The sequence below is a fragment of the Meles meles genome, chromosome 3 (assembly GCF_922984935.1).
Source record: "Meles meles chromosome 3, mMelMel3.1 paternal haplotype, whole genome shotgun sequence".
Lineage (NCBI taxonomy): Eukaryota > Metazoa > Chordata > Mammalia > Carnivora > Mustelidae > Meles > Meles meles.
In genome coordinates this window covers 147299055-147319062 of record NC_060068.1, presented here as the reverse complement: position 1 = coordinate 147319062, position 20008 = coordinate 147299055, and the positions used below count along the sequence as shown (strand labels likewise).

General features: G+C 39.7%; 1 protein-coding gene across 2 annotated transcripts in view; it reads left to right on the top strand.

Annotated features, from left to right (window-relative positions):
* The window catches only part of PARP8 (poly(ADP-ribose) polymerase family member 8), a 179291-nt gene that overhangs the window by 1546 nt on the left and 157737 nt on the right, over nucleotides 1-20008 (top strand). For both annotated transcript variants that reach the window (XM_045999564.1, XM_045999563.1), the window contains exon 3: nucleotides 645-699. In XM_045999564.1, coding sequence (XP_045855520.1) covers nucleotides 645-699 — 55 coding nt within the window. The remainder of the gene's footprint in view (nucleotides 1-644; nucleotides 700-20008) is intronic.

The following is a 20008-nucleotide window of genomic DNA, read 5'->3' as shown; positions in this document are numbered from 1 at the left end:
CCCGCTGTGGATACCGGAGCGCCCCAGCCCGCCTCCCGGCTTGCAGCGGCGGTGGCCGAGCCGGGCGGGGAGGACCCGCGGGTTTGCGCAATGGGCTGAGCGGCGGCGGCCGGGAATGGAGCCCGCTGCGCTGCGCTACGCTGCGCTGGCCGGCTGCGCCCGGCGCCGAGGCCCCCTGGGGGCAGCGCTGGCCGGATCTCCGCGCCTTCAGCTCCCGTTAGTCCCCTCCGACTGACACTGCGTTGCCCCGGAAAGAGAAGGGATTCCCGGGGTTCCCGAGGCGCCCTGCTCCCCTGCCTGGGGGGTCGCCTTTCGTCCATTTTGCTCCCCCGGGAGAAGGATCGGATTTTGCTTTCTCAGCCGCGAGCTCGGCGGGGGCCGCTTCCGGCCTCCCCGACCGGGAAATTCCCGCCGTTGACATGGCACCCGGCACTTGTTGCGGGGGGCGGCCTCCCGCGGCACCCGGCCGGGGGTGCGCAGCATCCCCTCCTGCATGGCGCGGAGAGGGGACCTCCCGGTTCTCCAGCCCACGCCTCCTTCCCGGCCAGGCCTTCTCTTGGCTCCACGAAATAGGGGGCCCAAGTCATGACCAAGGTTAAAAACCCACTCGAGGGGTAGCTTTTAACAGGACTTTTCCGTTTCAGATTTCAGATACTCAGATTCCACCTTTACTTTCACCTACGTTGGCGGCCCCAAAAGGTATTTGTGTGTATAGAGTTGCTTCATTTCCTGTTCACAGGCTTGTGTTTCCTTTGTTCTTAGCATGTTCCGTGTTTGGGGTGTTTTTTTTTTTCTCTTGTTGCTGTCCTTTAACCACATCCCAGTCTGGAGGTCCCCCCGTTTTAAATAAGAGGGAACATAAATATGTTTGATTCAAGTGTTTCTAAGATCACGCCACAGGCAATGAGCAGAACTCTTGCACTGTTCATATTAAAACTGTTATACCGAGGTATTGTAGCTCGCTCTTGAGAGATTTGGGGGTTGATAGCTGCAAGCAGGTGAAGCACCGGAATCCTGGGTATGAGGTGAAATGCATAAAACATAAAAGGTGTCACAAAGTAGTTTCAACACAAGTAATAATTTTCTTGGTGAGTTGGGGCTGCGTGTTTGCATGTTCTGAAGGTTGACATAAATATGCAGTCTGCCAGTTCTCCATACCCTTTTTTTTTTTTTAAAGGAGCAGTATTTTGGTTTTCTACATTTAGTTTTGGAAAGAATTTGGAAGTTATATGTAGCTGGAGTGTATAACTTCTCTCTTGAGGGGGAAGTATGACAGATGCATATATTAATACTAAATTGTTAACAGTGTGAAAGAAGTCCAAATCCAATTTTGCATTTAGGAGGTAGAGTTAAAATGAAAAGTAGCTTTTAAAATACATCTTGCAGTCTTCACTTGTTAAGTTAGGATTTTTCTCCCTTTTAGCCCTTTGAGGACATTTGTTTAAAAGAGCAGTGGCCACATATGAGAACTGTCAAGAAATTTAGCCTTGCTATTAGGACTTGACATTCAATATCATTTGACCACATTCCAAAATATTGCTTAGCTTAATGGAAACATTTATGAACATATAAATTGCAGAAGAAGCTTTCCTCTGTAAATACATTTTTTAAAAGATTGGAATTAATGTGACTCTTTAAAATGCTTGGGATCCGTGCTGCAATCTGTGTCTCAAAAAAGCTTTAATTAAAACGGTTATCGCACTTCCCATATGTATAGCCTAAGCCTCAGGAATGGCATATTGATTTGATTTACTAGTTGAGAACATAACACACACCACATGTACTTACTGGGAGAGGATGAAATTACAGTACTTCTTAATTTACTGTGGTACTATCACTGTAGTTGTGAATAAAAAGAATAATTTCGAGGAGATTCAGCTAAATTAATGCTGCTCCTACACTTACTATCCAGAGGAGGTTGGGGTATGACTAATACCCTTTTGGATTATTTTAACAGTTAAAATATGCCACAAGTCCTGTTGAAAACATTCTCCACGCAATCAGGTAGATAGCTGCTTGAGCAGTCTAACAGTTCTGCTGTTCACCCAGTGAGAGGTGTGGCCTGGGGAATGCTCGGGGTAGGTTTTTCAACTAACTAGCTTATTTTCAGTAAGATGCTTGGGTTCTTTTGGGCTCAGTTTACTTACTTGTACAATGAGGGAGCGAGCCATACACTTAATCTCTGAAATCTGTTAAATGCTGCAGTAAAATTCTGTATCAGCAAATTATTGAACTGGTGTTAACATAGCAAGAAGTGAAGAAGGTATGGAAGCCTCCAAGGCGGGAGGGGGGGGAGGTTGGGATAAATAATTAAATAATTAAAATAACCTCAGTTTTCACTGTAGGAGCAAGCACCTTGGTTGCTCAGTAAGAGATGTTTCCTTTTCTATGTAATCTTATCAAGGGATAGTATTTTCTTTTGTCTCAGATTCAAATACCTGGGACTTGTGTACAGACTGTTCCTGTGATTTCTTTGTGTCCCCAAAAGCTTGTTCTACAAAATGATATATGAAAGTTTGTTTTAGTATAATAATGCAAATAATCCCTTTAATGGTAATCTCTTTATGTATTTATAGCTAATGGTAGAGAAGATATTTTTTCCCCGAAGATAAAAATGCGTTGTTTTCATTAACTACATTAGAATCTGATATTTATTCTGTATTTCTCATTGTGGCATGTTAATTGGGCATATAAAAATAAAAAAAAAATCCTGCTGTTTTGATTGAAAGTGCTTATTATAATAGTCTATCAATAATGTCATTTTCGATAAACTAGACTTACTTCATGGTTAAAGGAGGTGGGAATCTTAAGGAGAAATAGTATGTGATTATCTTGAATTATATTTAACTATCATTTCATCTAAACCATTGAGAACATATTTAAAGGATCATTTTCAATTCAGGTTGTAGATAAAACTTAATAAACCATTTTCTCTTTCTCACAGTTTCTAAGAACAAGTTACACTTTGTTCTAAAGGCAAAGGTTGACCTCACATGTTACTACTCAAAAAAAGAAATAATAGGGAGAAATTTGTTTTACACATACATTGTTTTATGTTTCTGTAGGTAGGAGGTAATGCCAAGAGGCAACTGTGTCGGGGCTGGCCAGTGGCCTGGTAAACTGAGCTTTCATCTGGAGGTTGAAAGTCTTGTTAACATTTGCTGTTCTGTTGTCTTGGTGGACTTAAGGTGAGGAACAAGGGGGAACTTATGGTCATTTGGGAGACTGAGTTCAGTTAATTTTCCCTAAAGAGAAGGTTCATGTAACTGTTATATCCTCACTTTTGGATGTACAGACTGAGGCTCAGAGAATTTAAGAAACATGCTAAAATTTACTCGGTTCTTTGAAGAAGCTACCATGTATGTACCCTGTTCTGTAACCCTCTTGAGACCTGTGCTCATTCCTCTACACTGTTGTTCTCAGCCTCCTTGAACGGGGAGACTCTTCAACATCAAAGGATCATGCAGATACTGATTGGAGAGTGATAGTTTTCGTGTCTTTCGATTGAGAAATAATGAGAAAGAAGTGTTAGATGTTAGGAGTTTGGTTTTTAAGACCGTCTACATATGCTTGAAATTGTATATATATAGCTAGATTAATTTATTCTAGTAATGGTCTTTGTAACACACCTCTGATTCCTGGACTTCTTGGAATAACTTTACAGCTGTTAGTGGTTCAGGGCCTTCCATGGGCCCCTACCCAGTGCTTCTTCCAGTTTCAGGGATGTGCTAATATCTGGCCTCAAATGTACACAATTGGGAAGTTTATGCAAAAGTCATTCCTTCCCTGTACTTGTCCTGCTTGTGATCTCCTGCCTCCTTCTTTCTCCCTTATTGATTGATAGTAAAATCCTTAAGACCACAAAGGGATTCTGGTCCTTCATCTCATTTGTAGTCAGTCGTGCAGTTAGTGGTAGAAGAAATAGAAAGGAGAAAGTAAGTAGTGACAGCTACTAGGGATAGGAGAGCAGGCTGAGTCCCCGGTGCCAGTAGTCAGCAAAGAAAGGACTGAGCAAGGGGAACCCACTGGGCCTGGCCATGGACCCCTGTGGGATTCCCCGATTGTGAGTTTCCAGCAAGGATAGTATATTGTGAGGATAGAACTGAGGTTTTAAAAAATGCACAAATCAGAGGCACCTGGGTGGCTTAGTGGGTTAAAGCCTCTGCCTTCGGCTCAGGTCATGATCCCAGGGTCCTGGGATCGAGCCCCACATCGGGCTCTCTGCTCGGCAGGGAGCCTGCTTCCCTTCCTCTCTCTCTGCCTGCCTCTCTGCCTGCTTGTGATCTCTGTCTGTCAAATAAATAAAATCTTTAAAAAAAAAATGCACAAATCAGAAGTATTTATTGTCAAGACTTTTTGTTAAAGGGATAAGCCAAAAAAAAGAAGAACATAAGAAACACGTGATTTTTCCGTCTTCTATTCATGTGTTAGAACTTATTCTTTCAGCATTTTTTGTGTCTATATGCATATAAAATATATGCCTCCGGGGATTGTATTATACTCTTGAGATCTCAGTGTTTTTTCACTCAAGAATGTAAAAGTGTCTTCCCTTTAGAAAGAATATGAGAATAAAGAAATGTTTATTAAATCGAGAGTTTTCCAATCAAGGAGTGTGACTGTATGATAGGAAATCTAACATTTATATTAGAAATTATTAATACATTAGACACTTAATATTTGGCAGAATGTTCAGAGTTGGCTATAGGTGTATATCTTTTATTATAGGAAGAGCCACTCTTTCCTGTGGTCATGGGTAGAGTGGCATCTTTTGAAGTGTGCGAATATGTGCCCCCTCCCTTGGGATATTCTGTTCACATAACTGTTCTGGAGCATCACGTGTATCACTAAAAGAAGTGTCCACAGTTCCTCTAATCACATGCTACCTCTTTGTTTTCTTGGGCCTTTGCACATGCTGCAGAACTCCCATCTACATCCTGTCCTCCCCATCTTCCCCCATCTCAGCCCTTGAGAGACCTTCATTGTTGGATCTTTGCTAAACCAAATTCCTCTAGAGAGAAGTCTTTTTTGGCATTCTGTTCCCTGTATTATTCTTCTAGATGTTTCTAAAACCATGTTGTCCCATTGTTTTATTAACATCTGTTTCCTTGTATCTGTCTGACCTTGAGCTTCTTGGAGGCAGGGTCCGTCCTATTCATTGCAGTTTCCCCAGCTCCTATCTCCCCGCCTAGTACAATGTTTTTTTGAGTAAGTGGATGCTTATTCAATCATTAAATGAATGCTAAAAGGTCTTCCGGCAGGTGAGAAGCAATTTTCTAACTAAATGGTCAGGGGTAGTGATCGTCAAATACTTCAAAAAGTCCCAAATCTGGTCATGTCACTTGCAATAGAATTTCTTAAGAATTCAGAAGCCGCGTAGCCAAGTTATAAGCCCTGTGGCATGCTCAAATGCTTTTAGATGACAGAAAGATAATGCAATTGCTTAACATTATGAGAGAGTTAATGGGAACGATGACACACTAGGGAGTTTGGACTCTAAAAGTATTTAATTCAGTTTTAAAAAATCAATAGAATTTTGGTGATCAAGCAGATTTTCTGGGGGCCTTAATCCACCTGGGTTCCCAATGTTTAATTTCTTGCTCATGGGATGCCACGGAGAGAGGCAATTTACTTGATTGATAAAGTGTATTTTGTTTTGACTTTCTTTGAAAGGAGAAGTGTATGTGGGTGCAGGACTGGGGGTGTTGAGAGGGTGGCGAAGTAGAAGAAGATCATCTCAAAGAGATTAATCAATTTTCATTGTGAAAGAATTACATACTCACTCCAGAAATCTTGAAATATGCAATTATTTTAAAATGATCAAGTGCTTCTTAAGATGTCATAATGAAAAGAACGATCATTTTTTTAAAAATCAGAACTTAGCATGTTCCTCTTGGTGATGGGGACTTGCTTCCCATGATTTTATACTTTATCAATTATTATCTAAAATAATGATTTAGGAAAAAAAAGTCTTTTCCCTGGAGCCTTGGGAGCCTACATTGGGAGCTGGGGTGCCTGGTGAAGGAAGTACGAAGGAAGCCAAATGAGTGAGTGAAATCTGAGCTTTCATATCCCTTTGTAAATTATAGCTGCTCTGACTCTTCTCTGTACACAATTTTTTTGAAAAGGATTTCATTATTAAATGAATTTTAAAACCACTGAACTAAAATAACCACCAATTTAACATAAATATAACTTTATTGAAACTTACCTAGTAAAATATTTAAACTCCGTTTATTTCATGGATTAAGATAATACTCTTCATTATATTTATTGGGCATAGTCTCTGCTGTGCCTTTTGCCGACCTTACATCCCGTGTTTGCAACAAAGACAAGTAGGGATTTTGTCAGCTCTTTTGCATTTTATAGCTAAAGAAACTTGAGGTGGAGGTAATTTAAATAGCTTACAGTTAGGAAGAAGCAGAGTCGGAGTATATTGCCAAGGGAGTCGATGTTTATGTAAGGTTTAAGGGGCAGTGGTTGAACTGGCATGACGAGGATAGTTGGGAATGTTTGGGGTTGGGGAGGGATTGCTTGGTGGGACGCCCGCCAGGGCCAGTACTGAAAACTCCACTGGCTGGCAAGGAAAATGCCTGAGCCCAGTGCTAAGCATTAATAGTGAGAAAATTATGTACATTGGCTGTGGAATCCTTACACAAATATTGGGCCGACTCATTTAAATTCCCCATCATTTCTCTCGACAGCATTTTGAAAAATACATGTAAGAGAACATTTATCAGTCCTAAAAATATTTTGTAATTCTCTGCACAGATTTGCTTTTGGATAGATTGTGCTGTAGTAGATAAATCTTGCTTTAAGACAGCTGCCACTGACTTAGTACGGAATTGTTCAGTTATTGGCATGTCCCCTTCCTCTTTTTCGCTCTCTACCTTTTTGAAAGCCCATTTTCCATGTACCCCCAGGAAAGGCTAATAAGAAATAGGCTTTTATTGATAAGGCTTGTCACTCTTATTTTATTGGGACATAATTTAGGTTTCCTGTCCTGTTGCCTCACTTAAATGCTGGACACATCAACCCAGCGTATCAGAACAACCCATCACTTCCTCGTTAAAAGAAGCTTCTCTTCCCAGCCTTTCCCTGTGTGGCTCCTCTGAGCCACTCCGGAGGAATCCGTCTCAGGTTTTGTGTATCCCACCTTCTTCTTCATTTCTTTCAAAGCTTTGAAAGGGGGGTGGGGGGTGGGGGGGTTGCTGATGCCTGGGCATAAGTCAGTCACTTTAACCCAGTGTTTTAAAATTCTAAACTAACAGCCCCTCACCTGTCCAGTTCATTGACACCTGAACTCTTTTAAGTGTGAATTTCATGGGGTGCCTGGGTGGCTCAGTGGGTTAAGCCTCTGCCTTCAGCTCAGGTCATGATCTCAGGGTCCTGGGATCAAGCCCTGCATAGGGCTCTCTGTTCAGCAGGGAGCCTGCTTCTCCCCTTCTCTCTCTGCTTGCCTCTCTGTCTACTTGTGAACTCTGTCTATCAAATAAATAAAATCTTTAAACAAAACAAAAAACATTACCTTTTAAAAAAGAAAGTATGAATTTCACCATGGGATTTTTCTGCTCAGAAGCCTTCAGATGCGACCATGGTTTCCTCCATAACAAACCGAAACCCCCCATCCTTGGCTTTCTAGAGCCACCTTCTCCATCCAGTTGTGCGTACTTCTCAGGCTCCCACTGTCCCTTTATCGACCTGGTCTCTCCGTTCAGCAGCCCCCAGTCTGTCCTTAGTGCATGAAGTATCCACAGTTGTTGAAGGTTTATTGATTGTTTAGTTTCTGTGTCACATAATGGGCCTGGTTTGGATATCGAGATCATGATTTTTATGATCACGGATGCCAGTTCATTTAATCTTTTCTTTGACCACAAGTGGCATCTCTGAAAATTTATGACGTATTTATGCTCAAGGAGAGGCTAGAGTAAGATCATGAGTAGGACAGACTGAGAATGAGAAGACGGTGAGATCTGAGGAAGATGGGATGAGAATATAAATAGACTGTTACCAATCCATTACAGAGGAACAACAACAAGTTTTGAGTGTAGTTCATTTGCATATCGGTCACATCCCAGTTCCTGGTTGATACCTTCTTGGTAATAACGGAGCATGCCGAAGCACAATGTTAAATTTAAAAGGGATCATCCACTTAACAACTTTGTGCAGTCAGATCAGTTTTCCCCGTACAGAAATGTGCAGAAAGCTAGTTGCTAACTGACTTTCTCCTAACATGGTTTCTTTCCAAACATTCTGAAATATAGATAGAAAAGATCTTACTGATGGCTTGAAAGTGTTCTTGGGATTTCTCAACCAACTCAGAAGTGTTGCATTTGTTTGGATTTTCATCATTGTTTTGTCTAAAAAACATGTACAGTTTGTTATCCAAGAATCACTTACAGAATAGTTACTGTATACAAAGTACAGAGTGGAGCCAGATACTAATATAACTACTTTACATTTGTTAGGCTTTCACATCAATGAAGAAAAAAGTTCAGTCAAAATTGGAAAACAAACAAACAATGCTATTAAGGACAGAGCTGTATAAAAGAGAAAAAAATGTAAGTCAAAAAAAAAGTCACAAAAGATCAATATTCTGTTTAAAGACTAGAAGTCTGGTTCCCAGCAGAGTGCCTAAAATATAATAAATATTTTCTATTATTTCTTAAATGAGAGTATTATTTTTCTAACATTATGGGATAGCATTTCCCAAACTGTTTAATTAGGTGTTGCGTATGTGGCCAGCTATGTCTAGGAAATGCTTATTGAAACAATATTAAACATTTCTAATGGTTGACTTTTGGGAACTTTTTCTATGTTAGTGTACATTATGCATATCCAAGAAGTGAATGAAGTATTCAGGGTTTCTCACTTGATTAGAGCTCTGGAACATCTTGAGAAAGTTGTTTTGTGCAAAACACTTTGGCAAACTTGGAGTTTTACTCATTAAAAATAGTTTTTGAGTAAACACCAGTATAGAAGAAATAGAAATTGCACATTCACAATTGAGCCCTGAAGAATTTACTTTCAGTAAATTCTATAGAACTTGCTTAATGAACAGGAAAGCTTCTGTTAAAGGCATTTGGCATTTTATGCTGCTGACTTTCCTATGTGAGGATATATTTCTCTGGATCATCTCATCATTTGTGTTGAATCCGTTTGAGCTTTCAACGATTCTTCATCAATGCCTTGAAGTTAGCAGGGCCCACTCTGGTACAGGTTTAGAAATCAGCCTCAGAAGGAAGTGTTAGAGATAGATAATGATTTTGTGTAGCAGAAGTACTCATTATGTCTTCTGAAGTTCTGTCACTTTGAGTGCCGTAGAGCTTGCTAGCGAGCCATCTTTGATGGAGTTTATACTTTTGGAGAAATTTGTGGTGAGGGAAATATGGGATTTATCTACAAGTTTCTTTTTTTTTTTTTTTTTTTTTTGGATAAATTACATGTAGAAATCAATGAGGGTATTTTATGTATTTTCCTCCCAGTGACCAAATGAGAAATTTACTAAAGAAGTTTTACTGAAGAATTTGACTTTTTAAGTAAAGAATTTTTTCAGCAAGAGTCAGGAAGCAAACTGTCCCTTTTTTTTTTAGGCAGTGTCAGTCATTACACTTGAAGAAACCACATGCTCCTTTTGGTAACACATGAATGGAGAATGAAGCTGGTGCTTTCAAGTGCGGTCCTGTGGACACAGTGTCATGTATATATTGAAAATGATTCATGTTAACAGCAGACCTGTTCCTATGCGAACGCTCCATAGCTTTTGTGATTCAGGGAAAACCGTGGAACCTCACACATACTGAAAATCTAGTAAATTCTAGGTTTTTCATTTTGAAATCAGTGTGCCAATTTTTAAGTGGGTGAATTCATTATTGTGATGATACGTTTGCCAGTCTGTATGTCTCTGTGTCAGTGATCTTCTTAAGAACAAAGTCTTAGACACTGCTGTGTGGAAGACCGAAGCAGAACATAAAGATCTACTTCATGGGTAAAAGCTGACGCAGTCATCATTTCTTATTAAAATGCACCACAGCTAGATATGCAAAAAAAAAAAAAAAAAAAAAAAGCCCTCCAGCTGCAAAGCAGTCATTATTTTATTATCACCATAGAATTTGATATGATTTCTCTAGTGAATGGTCAAATTCATTTTTAGTTAACTAAGAAGAAGTTCGAATAATTCACTGTGAGCCAAATTCTCTCGTTTCTTTTGGAGCAGTCCGTCCTTATGGGAAAAGCAGCATAGAATGGTGATTTAAGTGAGTTTCAATTAATAGAAGAATTGCATATTCTTGGCTGAATTTGACTCCCAGATGATAAAATTTGAAGCAAGAAAGATTTTAAACTTAGTTTTTTTAAAAATCATGTTCGTTTGGGGGCTAGTTGGTTAAATGTCTGACTCTTGGTTTGGGTTAAGGTCATGATCTCACGGGTCAATTGATAGAGCCCCGCGTGGGGCTCTGCCTTCAGCAGGGAGTCTGCTTGAAGATTCTCTCCCTCTGGTATTCCCCCTGCTTGTACGTGTGCGTGCACGCACTCTCTCTCTCAAATAAATATATAAATCTTAAAAAAAATTGAAATCATACTAGTTTGATTTTCTTTTTTGAATGAGGTATAATTGACATATAATACCATATCTGTGTCATATGTACAACATAAAGATTTGATATGTGTATATATCATGAAATGATCACCACAATAAGTCCAATTAAGATCTGTCACACATAGTCACAAACTTTTTTTTTTTCTTGTGACGAGATCATTGAAGCTCTATTCTCTGCAACTTTCAAACATGTAGTACAGTATTATTAGCGGTCATCACTGTGTTGTATGTTATATCCCCATGACCTAATTGTAACTGCAAGTTTGTACATTTTGATCCCCTCCACCCATTTCTCTTACCTCCACCCTCAGTTTGATCTAATGTGAGCTTTCTGTGTTGACTTCCCAGGTCATAAATGTAAAATTTCCAGTGTCTTCAATTCTCAATGTCCAACATATACAAAATCCTTTTCCAGCTGTAGGTATTTGGCAGGGAAAAATCCACTTAGGGCAGTAGTTTCACAGAAGGTTTTTTTAAAACAGAACTGTGATGTTTCCTGTCTTTGGGGTACAGTCTGTGAAGTGTTACATTTCAGATGCACTTTTAAATGAAAATACAGGTGCTTACTACTCCATACGTATGAGAATGGCCAAAATCCAGGACACTGAGGACACCAGATGTTGGCCAGGATGTGGAGCCACAGGAGCTCTGATTCATGGCTGGTGGGAGTGCAAAATGGTACAGCCACTGAGAAGACAGTTTTGCAGCTTCTTACAAAACTAAACATACTCTTGCCATATTGTACAGCAACCACACTCCTCTGTGTTCACCTAAAGGAACTGAAAACTTAAGTCTACACAAAACCTGCGCCTGGATGTTTATAGAAGCTTTATTCAAATCTGCCAAAACCTGAAAGCAACCAGGATGTCTTTCAGTTGGTGAATGGGTAAATCACCTATGGTACTTACAGACTATGGAATATTATTCAGCACCAAAAAGGAATGAGCTATCAAGCCTTGAAAAGACATGGGGGAAAGAATTCCCATGACTAAGTGAAGGAGACCAATCTTGAAAGCTACAGACTGTATGATTCCAGTGATATGACACTCTGGAAAAGGCAGAAGTATGGAGACAATGACAAGATCGGTGGTTGCCAGGGGTTACAGGAAAGAAAGGAAGGAACAGGTGGAACAGAGGCATCTTAGGGCAGTAAGGCTATTCTGTATAGTACTGTAATGGTGCATACATGTCATTATACATTTTTTGAATTCATAGAATGTACAACACCAAGAGTGAACCCAAGGGTAAACAATGGTCTCTTGGTGATAATGATGTGTCTCTGTGGGTTCATCATTAGTAACAAATGTACCACTCTGATGGGGGATGCTAATCATGGGACAGGCTCTGCGCATTGGAATAGAGTGTATATGGGAAATCTCTGTACGTTCTGCTCAATTTTGCTGCAATCTCCAAACTACTCTAAAAATTAGAGTCTTAAAAAAATAGTCAAGAAAGGCAGGTTCTTGCCAAGACTTTTTCAACTTCTGAATAAGGACTCTGATCTATAGAAGTTTAAAAATCCTTTTTTACATTACACAGGCACATACATTTGAATTAGGAAAATGTAAAATTAGCTATTTTTATTAAATAAAACTGCCTTGGCACAAAACTAAAACGAATAGCCTATATTAGGAATTTAGTCTGTAGCTAACTCCATAGAAGAATATCATCATTTTAAATTAGGTTTTCTATCAGTGTTTTCCAAATATAGATTATAAAACTACACTAAACGAGAATATTTCAAGAAATACTGATTATTACAGAAATTCTATGCCTGCTAATTTTTTAGTCTCCGAAGAAATATGTAATGACAGTGTACTTCTCAAATAAAATCAAGTAGGAGTTGGTGCTCTCAGATACCTCTGTGGCGGAATGCTGAGCCTAAAACAAAACCTATTTGAAATGTGTCTGCTGTTGTGTGTCTTACGCACACGAGGCATGCCGGCACATGCCGGCATTGATAGGCACATACCTGCAAACATTGACATTGGAATGCATTTTAATTTTTCTTCCTAAACATCCAAAGATAACCTTTTAACCTACATTTGCAGACAGGAAGAAAATAATAATATACCTATTTCTTTCTTCCTAGCCCGCTCCCCCCCACCAATCCCCAACTCCCAACATGCACAGACCATGCATAGATCCGCAGTGTTCAAAGACAGGAAGTACTGAGAATTGAATTACACTGGAAACTTTTTGTGGGCAGAAGGAATAAGCAGATGAGGGACACCTTATAGGTGAAAAAACATTTGATTATGGCTTTTAGAACCATCCCAGACATTCATAAAGTTCTTAAAAGTCCAGCTTTAAGTTGGATTGTGTTTACAGACCAATTGTAGTCTTACTATTTTTCAGGGTTTATGAAATTGCATTTTATTTTTTCCAAAGGAAGTTTATGCAGTGTTGACTGAGTTATAAGATTATTTTAAAAATTCTTTGTGGCCCATAACATTACAGTGTAGTAATAATAGAATGGACAGATTTTTTTTTTTTTTTTAAACACCCAGGCAAATGACTTAACCTCTTTGAAAAGTCTTGGCTTTATTATCTCTGAACTGGCAGTGATTTTGCAAGGTTTTTAGGATTGAACTTGACAGTGTGCTTGGAAAGGGGGTCCTGAAGACTATTCTCCAGCTCAGTGGTTTGCTAGAAGGAATCACAGGACTCAGAAAGCTGTTACACTGTGAGTCCTGTGATAGTTTAACTTAGAGTTCTGGTTTATTATAGCAAAAGGGTACAGAATAAAATCAGCAAAGGGCACAGTCTCATTGGGTAAAGTCCAGGAGAAATCAGGCATAAGTTTGCAAGTGTCTTATCAGTAGAGTCATATGGACACACTTAATTTTCCCAGCAATGATGTGTGACGACTCGGGCAGAGTGTTGTGAACCAGAGAAGCCCACCTGAGCCTCGGCATCCAGGGTTTTTATTAGGGATCAATCACAAAGGCATGCCACACCTTTACAACTGACTTTGGCTCTTCAGACTCCAGTCTCCCAGAGCAAAAACATGTGCTCACACACATATCACACTTGTTAGTGTAAACTGTCTGAGCACACTGGTGTTGCATGGTCTAAGACTTAGGGCACATAAAAACATTCTGATCAGGCAGAGTATTCCAAGGACTCAGAGCTCATTTCCTGGGAACTGGCCCAGGGCCAGTCTTGAGGACAGGCCTTTTTTGGGAATGTGCAGGATTTGAGCAACCAAGGCCTGCATTAACCCTTCCCTATACATATGCTGATGGTGTCCAGCTCAGGACCTAATAGGGGAGGCAGCATCTGATGTCATTATTTATAGCAGGAACCCAGTTCCAGTTTCCGCGATTGGGACCTCATAAGCAGGCACACTAAGGGCAAAAAAATTGTTCCCCTTTTTTAGTAGGGCGACTGCTCTGTCTGGTTTGGAAATAAAAAGCTTTCTCCATTTCTCCACTATCATTGAATAACAGTTTCTGATAAGAATTCCATTAAATGTACATGATAGTGAAGAAAAAATGCTAGTAGCATGTGTTTATTCGAGTAATTGCATGCTATTTTTTTCCTAAAAAATGGCAAAGCATATGTTCATTCATGTTATTGCCTGTTTTTTGGTTTGGTTTGGTTTTGTTTTTGTGCCATGAAGTCCACGTCTAAACTTTTGTTTTAGAATCTAAAGATGCTCCAGACTCACTTTTGGCCATCATTAGGTCACCACAGCATTCAGTGATAATGCTTGTCCTCTCCATTGGTCTGGGTTCCTGATCTTCACCTACAATTTTCGAGTAATGAGGATTTTTTATTTAATTTGTGATAGTCTAGGTTTTTGTTTATATTCCTTATTTGCTTACCCTCGTGTTTTTTCCCCTTTCTTTAACTGAGTTGTGTAATATTAAGCGGTTTCTTTGGGAAGGCAGTGGAAGTGCATTGTGGGGCCTCTGAAAGAGTCCTTCTCCCATAGCTCCCTCCCCTGCGCCCAGCGGGGCCCCCCCCCCCCCCCCCCCCGATCCCAAGGAAGTCTGGGTATATTCTGATACAAGTGGAAGTGTCTGTCAACTTTTCTTGCATGGTCCGGCATTACCTCTGTAGGGAAAAAACTTTTTCCATTGTTGTTGCTGTGGTGGTTTTTGTAGGGGGGAAAAAAATCACTTCAGGCCTGCATCATAGCTTCCCTGGAGAGGGAAATGGTGGCTCCGGGGCAGGTGGCCCAGGGTGGCCATGAAATGAACTAGTCTGTTGAGGGCCAGGTTCACTCTTTTGAACTTTTGCTGACGCTGGCAGATACATGTCACAACTTCCTCCTTGGCAGCAGTTAGCTGACAAGTTTCTTTTGATACGTATATGTTTGTATACCTAAGGAAAAAAAGAAAACCCATGAACTTTGTAATCCTGAAATAACAGAACAAAGCCTCACTGAACAACTAACACGAGATCAGTAAATCCCGGTTCTTGCTTCTAAATTGCCTCACGTTTTTGTCTTGAGCAAGTTTCTCATTTACTCTGTGGAAAGGACAGAGGAGAAGCTACTGGAAGGAAAAGGTGGCTGGAACAACTTTATATACCCTGATAGCTGGATTGCCTCAACATTTACATTTCTAATTAAAGTACCTGGTTGATAATCTAAAGTAATTTTAAGCAGTGTTGTAAAGGGGAAAGCTCTCCAGATTCTGTGGGAGAAGGTGTTTTGGACTGGGTACTTACCATAGGCTTGCCACTTCTGCCTCCTTCCTTACGCTGGATCCGTGCCCTTTACTCTTACTTTCCATAGCTCCCTACCCTCCTCTCCTCACACCCTACCTCATCTCCGTAAGCTTCCAGTGTTTTATCTTGTTTCCCAGCAACCCTCAGGCCTGTTGGGGTTGCTACAACAAGCAAGGTGGGAAACACAAGGGTGGATAAGCATAGAGATTTCAGGCCCTCTGTGTTCATATTGTTCCTCCATCCACTCTAGGTCTGCCTGTCTGTCTGTGTGCAAGTCTGTTGATGATTTTTGTGGAGCAACTATAATTACAATTAAAACCTGGGGTTAACTCTACTATTTGTAAGGAAATGCCACCTGACAAATACATGAATTGATTTCCCCCATGTTCTCTCCCCCAAATTTGCTTAGGTGCATTGATTGCATACACTCAGTAGAGAAAAACATCACTGTCTCATAAGGTATGCTTCACTTGGGGGGGGCGCCTGGGTGGTGCCGTGGGTTAAGCATCTGACTCTTGGTTTTGGCTTAGGTCGTGCTCTCAGGGTTGTGAGGTTAAGCCCTGCCTCGGGCTCCACACTCAGTGGGGAGTGTACCTGGGCTTCCCTCTTTCCCTCTCCCTTTCCCCATTGTGCAGGCTCTGTGAGTGTGCACCCTCTCTCTTAAGTAAATAAATCTTTAAAGAAGAAAAAAGTATGCTTCACTTTCATGTGCCTTCCCTATGCCAGAAACCCAGGCTGCCCTGCTTTTAGGGTTTAGCTTCTCAGTAATGTCAGAAGCCATGTGGTAAGAGGACAAAATTATAAAATCAGATTTAAATAAAACTAAAATCGTGGTATACTTGGCACAGTCCCATTAGCCCTGTATATGTTGTTACGACTTAAGGGCATGCCTGGTTTTCATAAAAATCTATTGCCATTCAAACAAGCAAAAATTATTTTTGATATCCTACTTGAAAAGATATTTGAATACCTTAAGTGTTTTAAAAATTTTGCAGATGGTCCAAGTTTTTATAAAACACTTTTAACTTTTCTCATGAATGCAAAAGATAGACTGTGTTTTCTCAATAATTAATTTTAATAGATTATTTCCCTAATGGTAGGACATAAATGAGATTTAGTTCCAACTAAAAAGAGTATGTATTACCATAGGTATAATAGAAGAATCATAAATATTTCTGATCCCTTTAGAAGATACTACTTTTTCTTAAAATCTTGGAAGACAAGAATTTAATCTCTTATCTATTTCTTGTTTTATTAAAACATTATTTTAGAGGGGCGCCTGGGTGGCTCAGTGGGTTAGGCCTCTGCCTTCAGCTCAGGTCATGATCTCAGGGTCCTGGGATCGAGCCCCGCATCGGGCTCTCTGCTCAGCGGGGAGCCTGCTTCTCCCTCTCTCTCTGTCTGCCTCTCTGCCTACTTGTGATATCTGTCAAATAAATAAATAAAATCTTAAAAAAAAAACACATTATTTTAGTAAAATACAATTGAGCAATTGAAATTTGTTTTCCCAATACCAACAGGTTTTGTTTGTGTTTTTTGGTTTTTGGTTTTTGGTTTTTTTGCTTAAAATTAAGTGTGTTTGGCTCTGAATCCAGTTCTTCCATTCTTGAAGGTCTGTTGGGTCACTATCTAGGAGGTGAAATTCATTTAATCATCCTGGATGTGGACAGTGACTCTTAAGCATCTTTTATTTCTTGTCTACTTAAAATGAGAGAGGGATTAGCTTTGGGAAGCTGGAAAAAAATTGATAGTGAATATTCCTCTTTGATAATCTAGAGTTGAAAGTTTACAGATTCATCATTCTTACAGCTTTAAATTGTCTAAGAGCTTCCTATAAAATTTAATTCCAGTTTAAACCAGTTGGGAAGCACTTAATCCAAAATAAAAGTCTTTGATTTTAGGTTGTAGAAGAGACTCAAGAATGAGAACAAAAGTTTCTTTCGACCTGAACTTCTTTGGCATCTGTGAAGAGAAGGCCTGAGTGAAAAAAGCAAACTATTTAGCCTGGTCATGAAGGGGGAACTAATGAACTAATTAAGTGGTTACTATGCTTGGTGAAGGAACCTTCCCTCACTCTGTCCTGTCTCTTCCCCGCCCCATTCTTCTTTCCACTTTGCTTATAATGTGATGTGATTGGAAACCAAATAACCAGGCTTGTTAGGTTCATGTCTAAAATGGGACAGACTTTGTCCAAGGACTCCAGAGGGAATGTAAGGACATGGCCTTGTGACCCATTTTGGTGGTTGAAAACATTTTTGTATGTGTTGTTTTCTTCTCTGCTTAATTTTATGGTTTTTCTTTCTCATCCTCTGATTAAGTTCTTTGGCTTCGAAGGCGAGTGTACATGTTGCTCTTAGTACCATTTGTCATAGCGGCAGATGGCAAGGTATTGATGGTGGGATACTGCTGTTTGGTCAAGGCTCTGCTATTAGAAACTTGTTCTCCCAAATACCAGTGCTTCCCCCACTTCTGCTGAGTGGAGAAACCTAGATCTGAGGTGAGCCCCGTGGAGTACACACTGGGGTGGGGCTCACATTTGATGTCACTTCCTTTGCTATAAGTTGTCCCTTGCCTTTAGTACAAATAAAGACTTTTACCGCCAAGAATATGAAAGTAACCTTTGCTGAGCTAAATTGTAATGAAATAATTTTGGCCTATTTATAGTCACTTAACATTTTCAGTTCATGTGTTAATATTAATTCTACTTACTGGAGAGAAAGTACAGAAAGTGTTTTTCAAGATGATAACCACCTTGTTACTGCAGAAATGTAGAAGTTTGGCATTTTAAATATCATATGTTTTAAGTAAGGAAAAAATTGCCAGTGTCCCATAGCATAGAGAGATAAATCTGTGCTTGCTTGTGTCCCTTTAATCTTCCCCTTACAAAATTAAGCCTAGAGGCCTTACACTATTTTACATTTTCAAAATTAGGTCACATAAATGTTGTGTCAGACTTCCAATCCATAAGTAGTATCCTCACGAATAGGAAGATAGGATATAGTTATATCCCAATTGCTTAATTATGCACCAGAGGCGAACATAGAATAATAATGGTGTTTTCAAATGTTAGTAAGCGGTTTTTCTGTGATCTCATATACAAGTGTAATGGTTCCCCCCCCCCCCCCGAGCTAATATTAGAACATACGGTCTGATAAGCGTGAGTACATTAGGAGAAGGCAGGATAGCAATCAGGATTGACCTGGAAAAGACTTGTTCCCAGTATTTGTGGATTAGGAGGGGGAGGGGCTGAAGAGGAATTTGAAAAGCATTGACCAATAGGGAGAACGGGTTAGCCTCAGAACTCAGGGGTCCCAGGGATTTTTCGTGAAGAGGTTGAGCAGAGCTGTAGCTGGAGCTCCCTTGGATGGAAAGCCATCCACACAGGAAGTGATTTAAATCCCCAGTTCCTAGCTGGAGGGTGAATGCTTTATTTATTTTGACAAAGATTTTTGACCCCTCTGTAGATTCCATCAATTTCAGATAATGTAAATACATTTTCCCTTTGGCTATTTTGCAAGGACATTGAGGATTAATTGTATTTAAAAGAAAGTAGCTCTTGAACTCGGCATTGAACTCTCAGAAGAGGAGGAGCTGTTTATCATTTTCTCATCATTCATTCCTTATTCATTCATTTAACAAATATTTGCTGAATACCAATTAAACTGAAGACACTGTGCCAGGTGCTCTAAATGGGAATACAAAGATGAATGATTAGGGTGACTTCTGACCTCATTATATTGTGTGTTCCTATTTTATCTTAAAAAGTCCCATTAGAATATAAGTAATTGTATAGGGATATAATATTGCTAATCTCAGCATTAGTTGATCTTTGACTAACATCACTGACACTTATTTTTATTTTGTAAATTCATTTTTCCTTTCTATTTTAGAACCACTCTTAACTTCTGCTGTAAAAAATCTACAACAGGGCGCCTGGGTGGCTCAGTGGGTTAAGCTGCTGCCTTCGGCTCAGGTCATGATCTCAGGGTCCTGGGATCGAGTCCCGCATCGGGCTCTCTGCTCAGCGGGGAGCCTGCTTCCCTCTCTCTCTCTCTCTGCCTGCCTCTCTATCTACTTGTGATCTCTCTCTGTGGAATGAATAAATGGAATCTTTAAAAAAAGAAAAAAAAAAGATCTACAACATAACTTCATTTTTTTCCCCTAAACTATAATCAGTGTTATATGAACTACTTTTTCTTATTAAAAAAAAAAAATGCAAGTAATAATAACAAACCAAAATAAACTGACTACACATTCCTTCTTCCATTTAAGACACAATGGTCTTATTTTAGATGGCACATCGAGAGTCATTTTAACCCCATGTTATTACTTGTGAAAATCCTACTCAGTAGAGGTTTTAAGAAAGAGAGCTTATAATATTTGTATTCTGTAATTAGCATTAAAGAAGCATATATTAATCCGCAGTTTGAGTTAAAATGTGTTAATTATCAGGGGCATGAACTTGGGACCTTTCCAATGACCACTGATAGGATGTTCTTGTACAAGGATGCATGCTGTTCTCTGAAGAGAACATAGGTAAAGGTTTCCTAGCTTAGGTGACTTTTTAGCTGGTTGGTTCTTGCAGTTCACTGAATAATGAGTGAACAATTTTGACTACCAGCCTGAAATGTTCATCTTTAAATTTAATCAGAGCAAGTGAAAGTAGGTGAATTAATAATGTGTGCTTGATTCTCTCCTTTGGATTTGAAAAAGAAATAAAGACTCTACTTC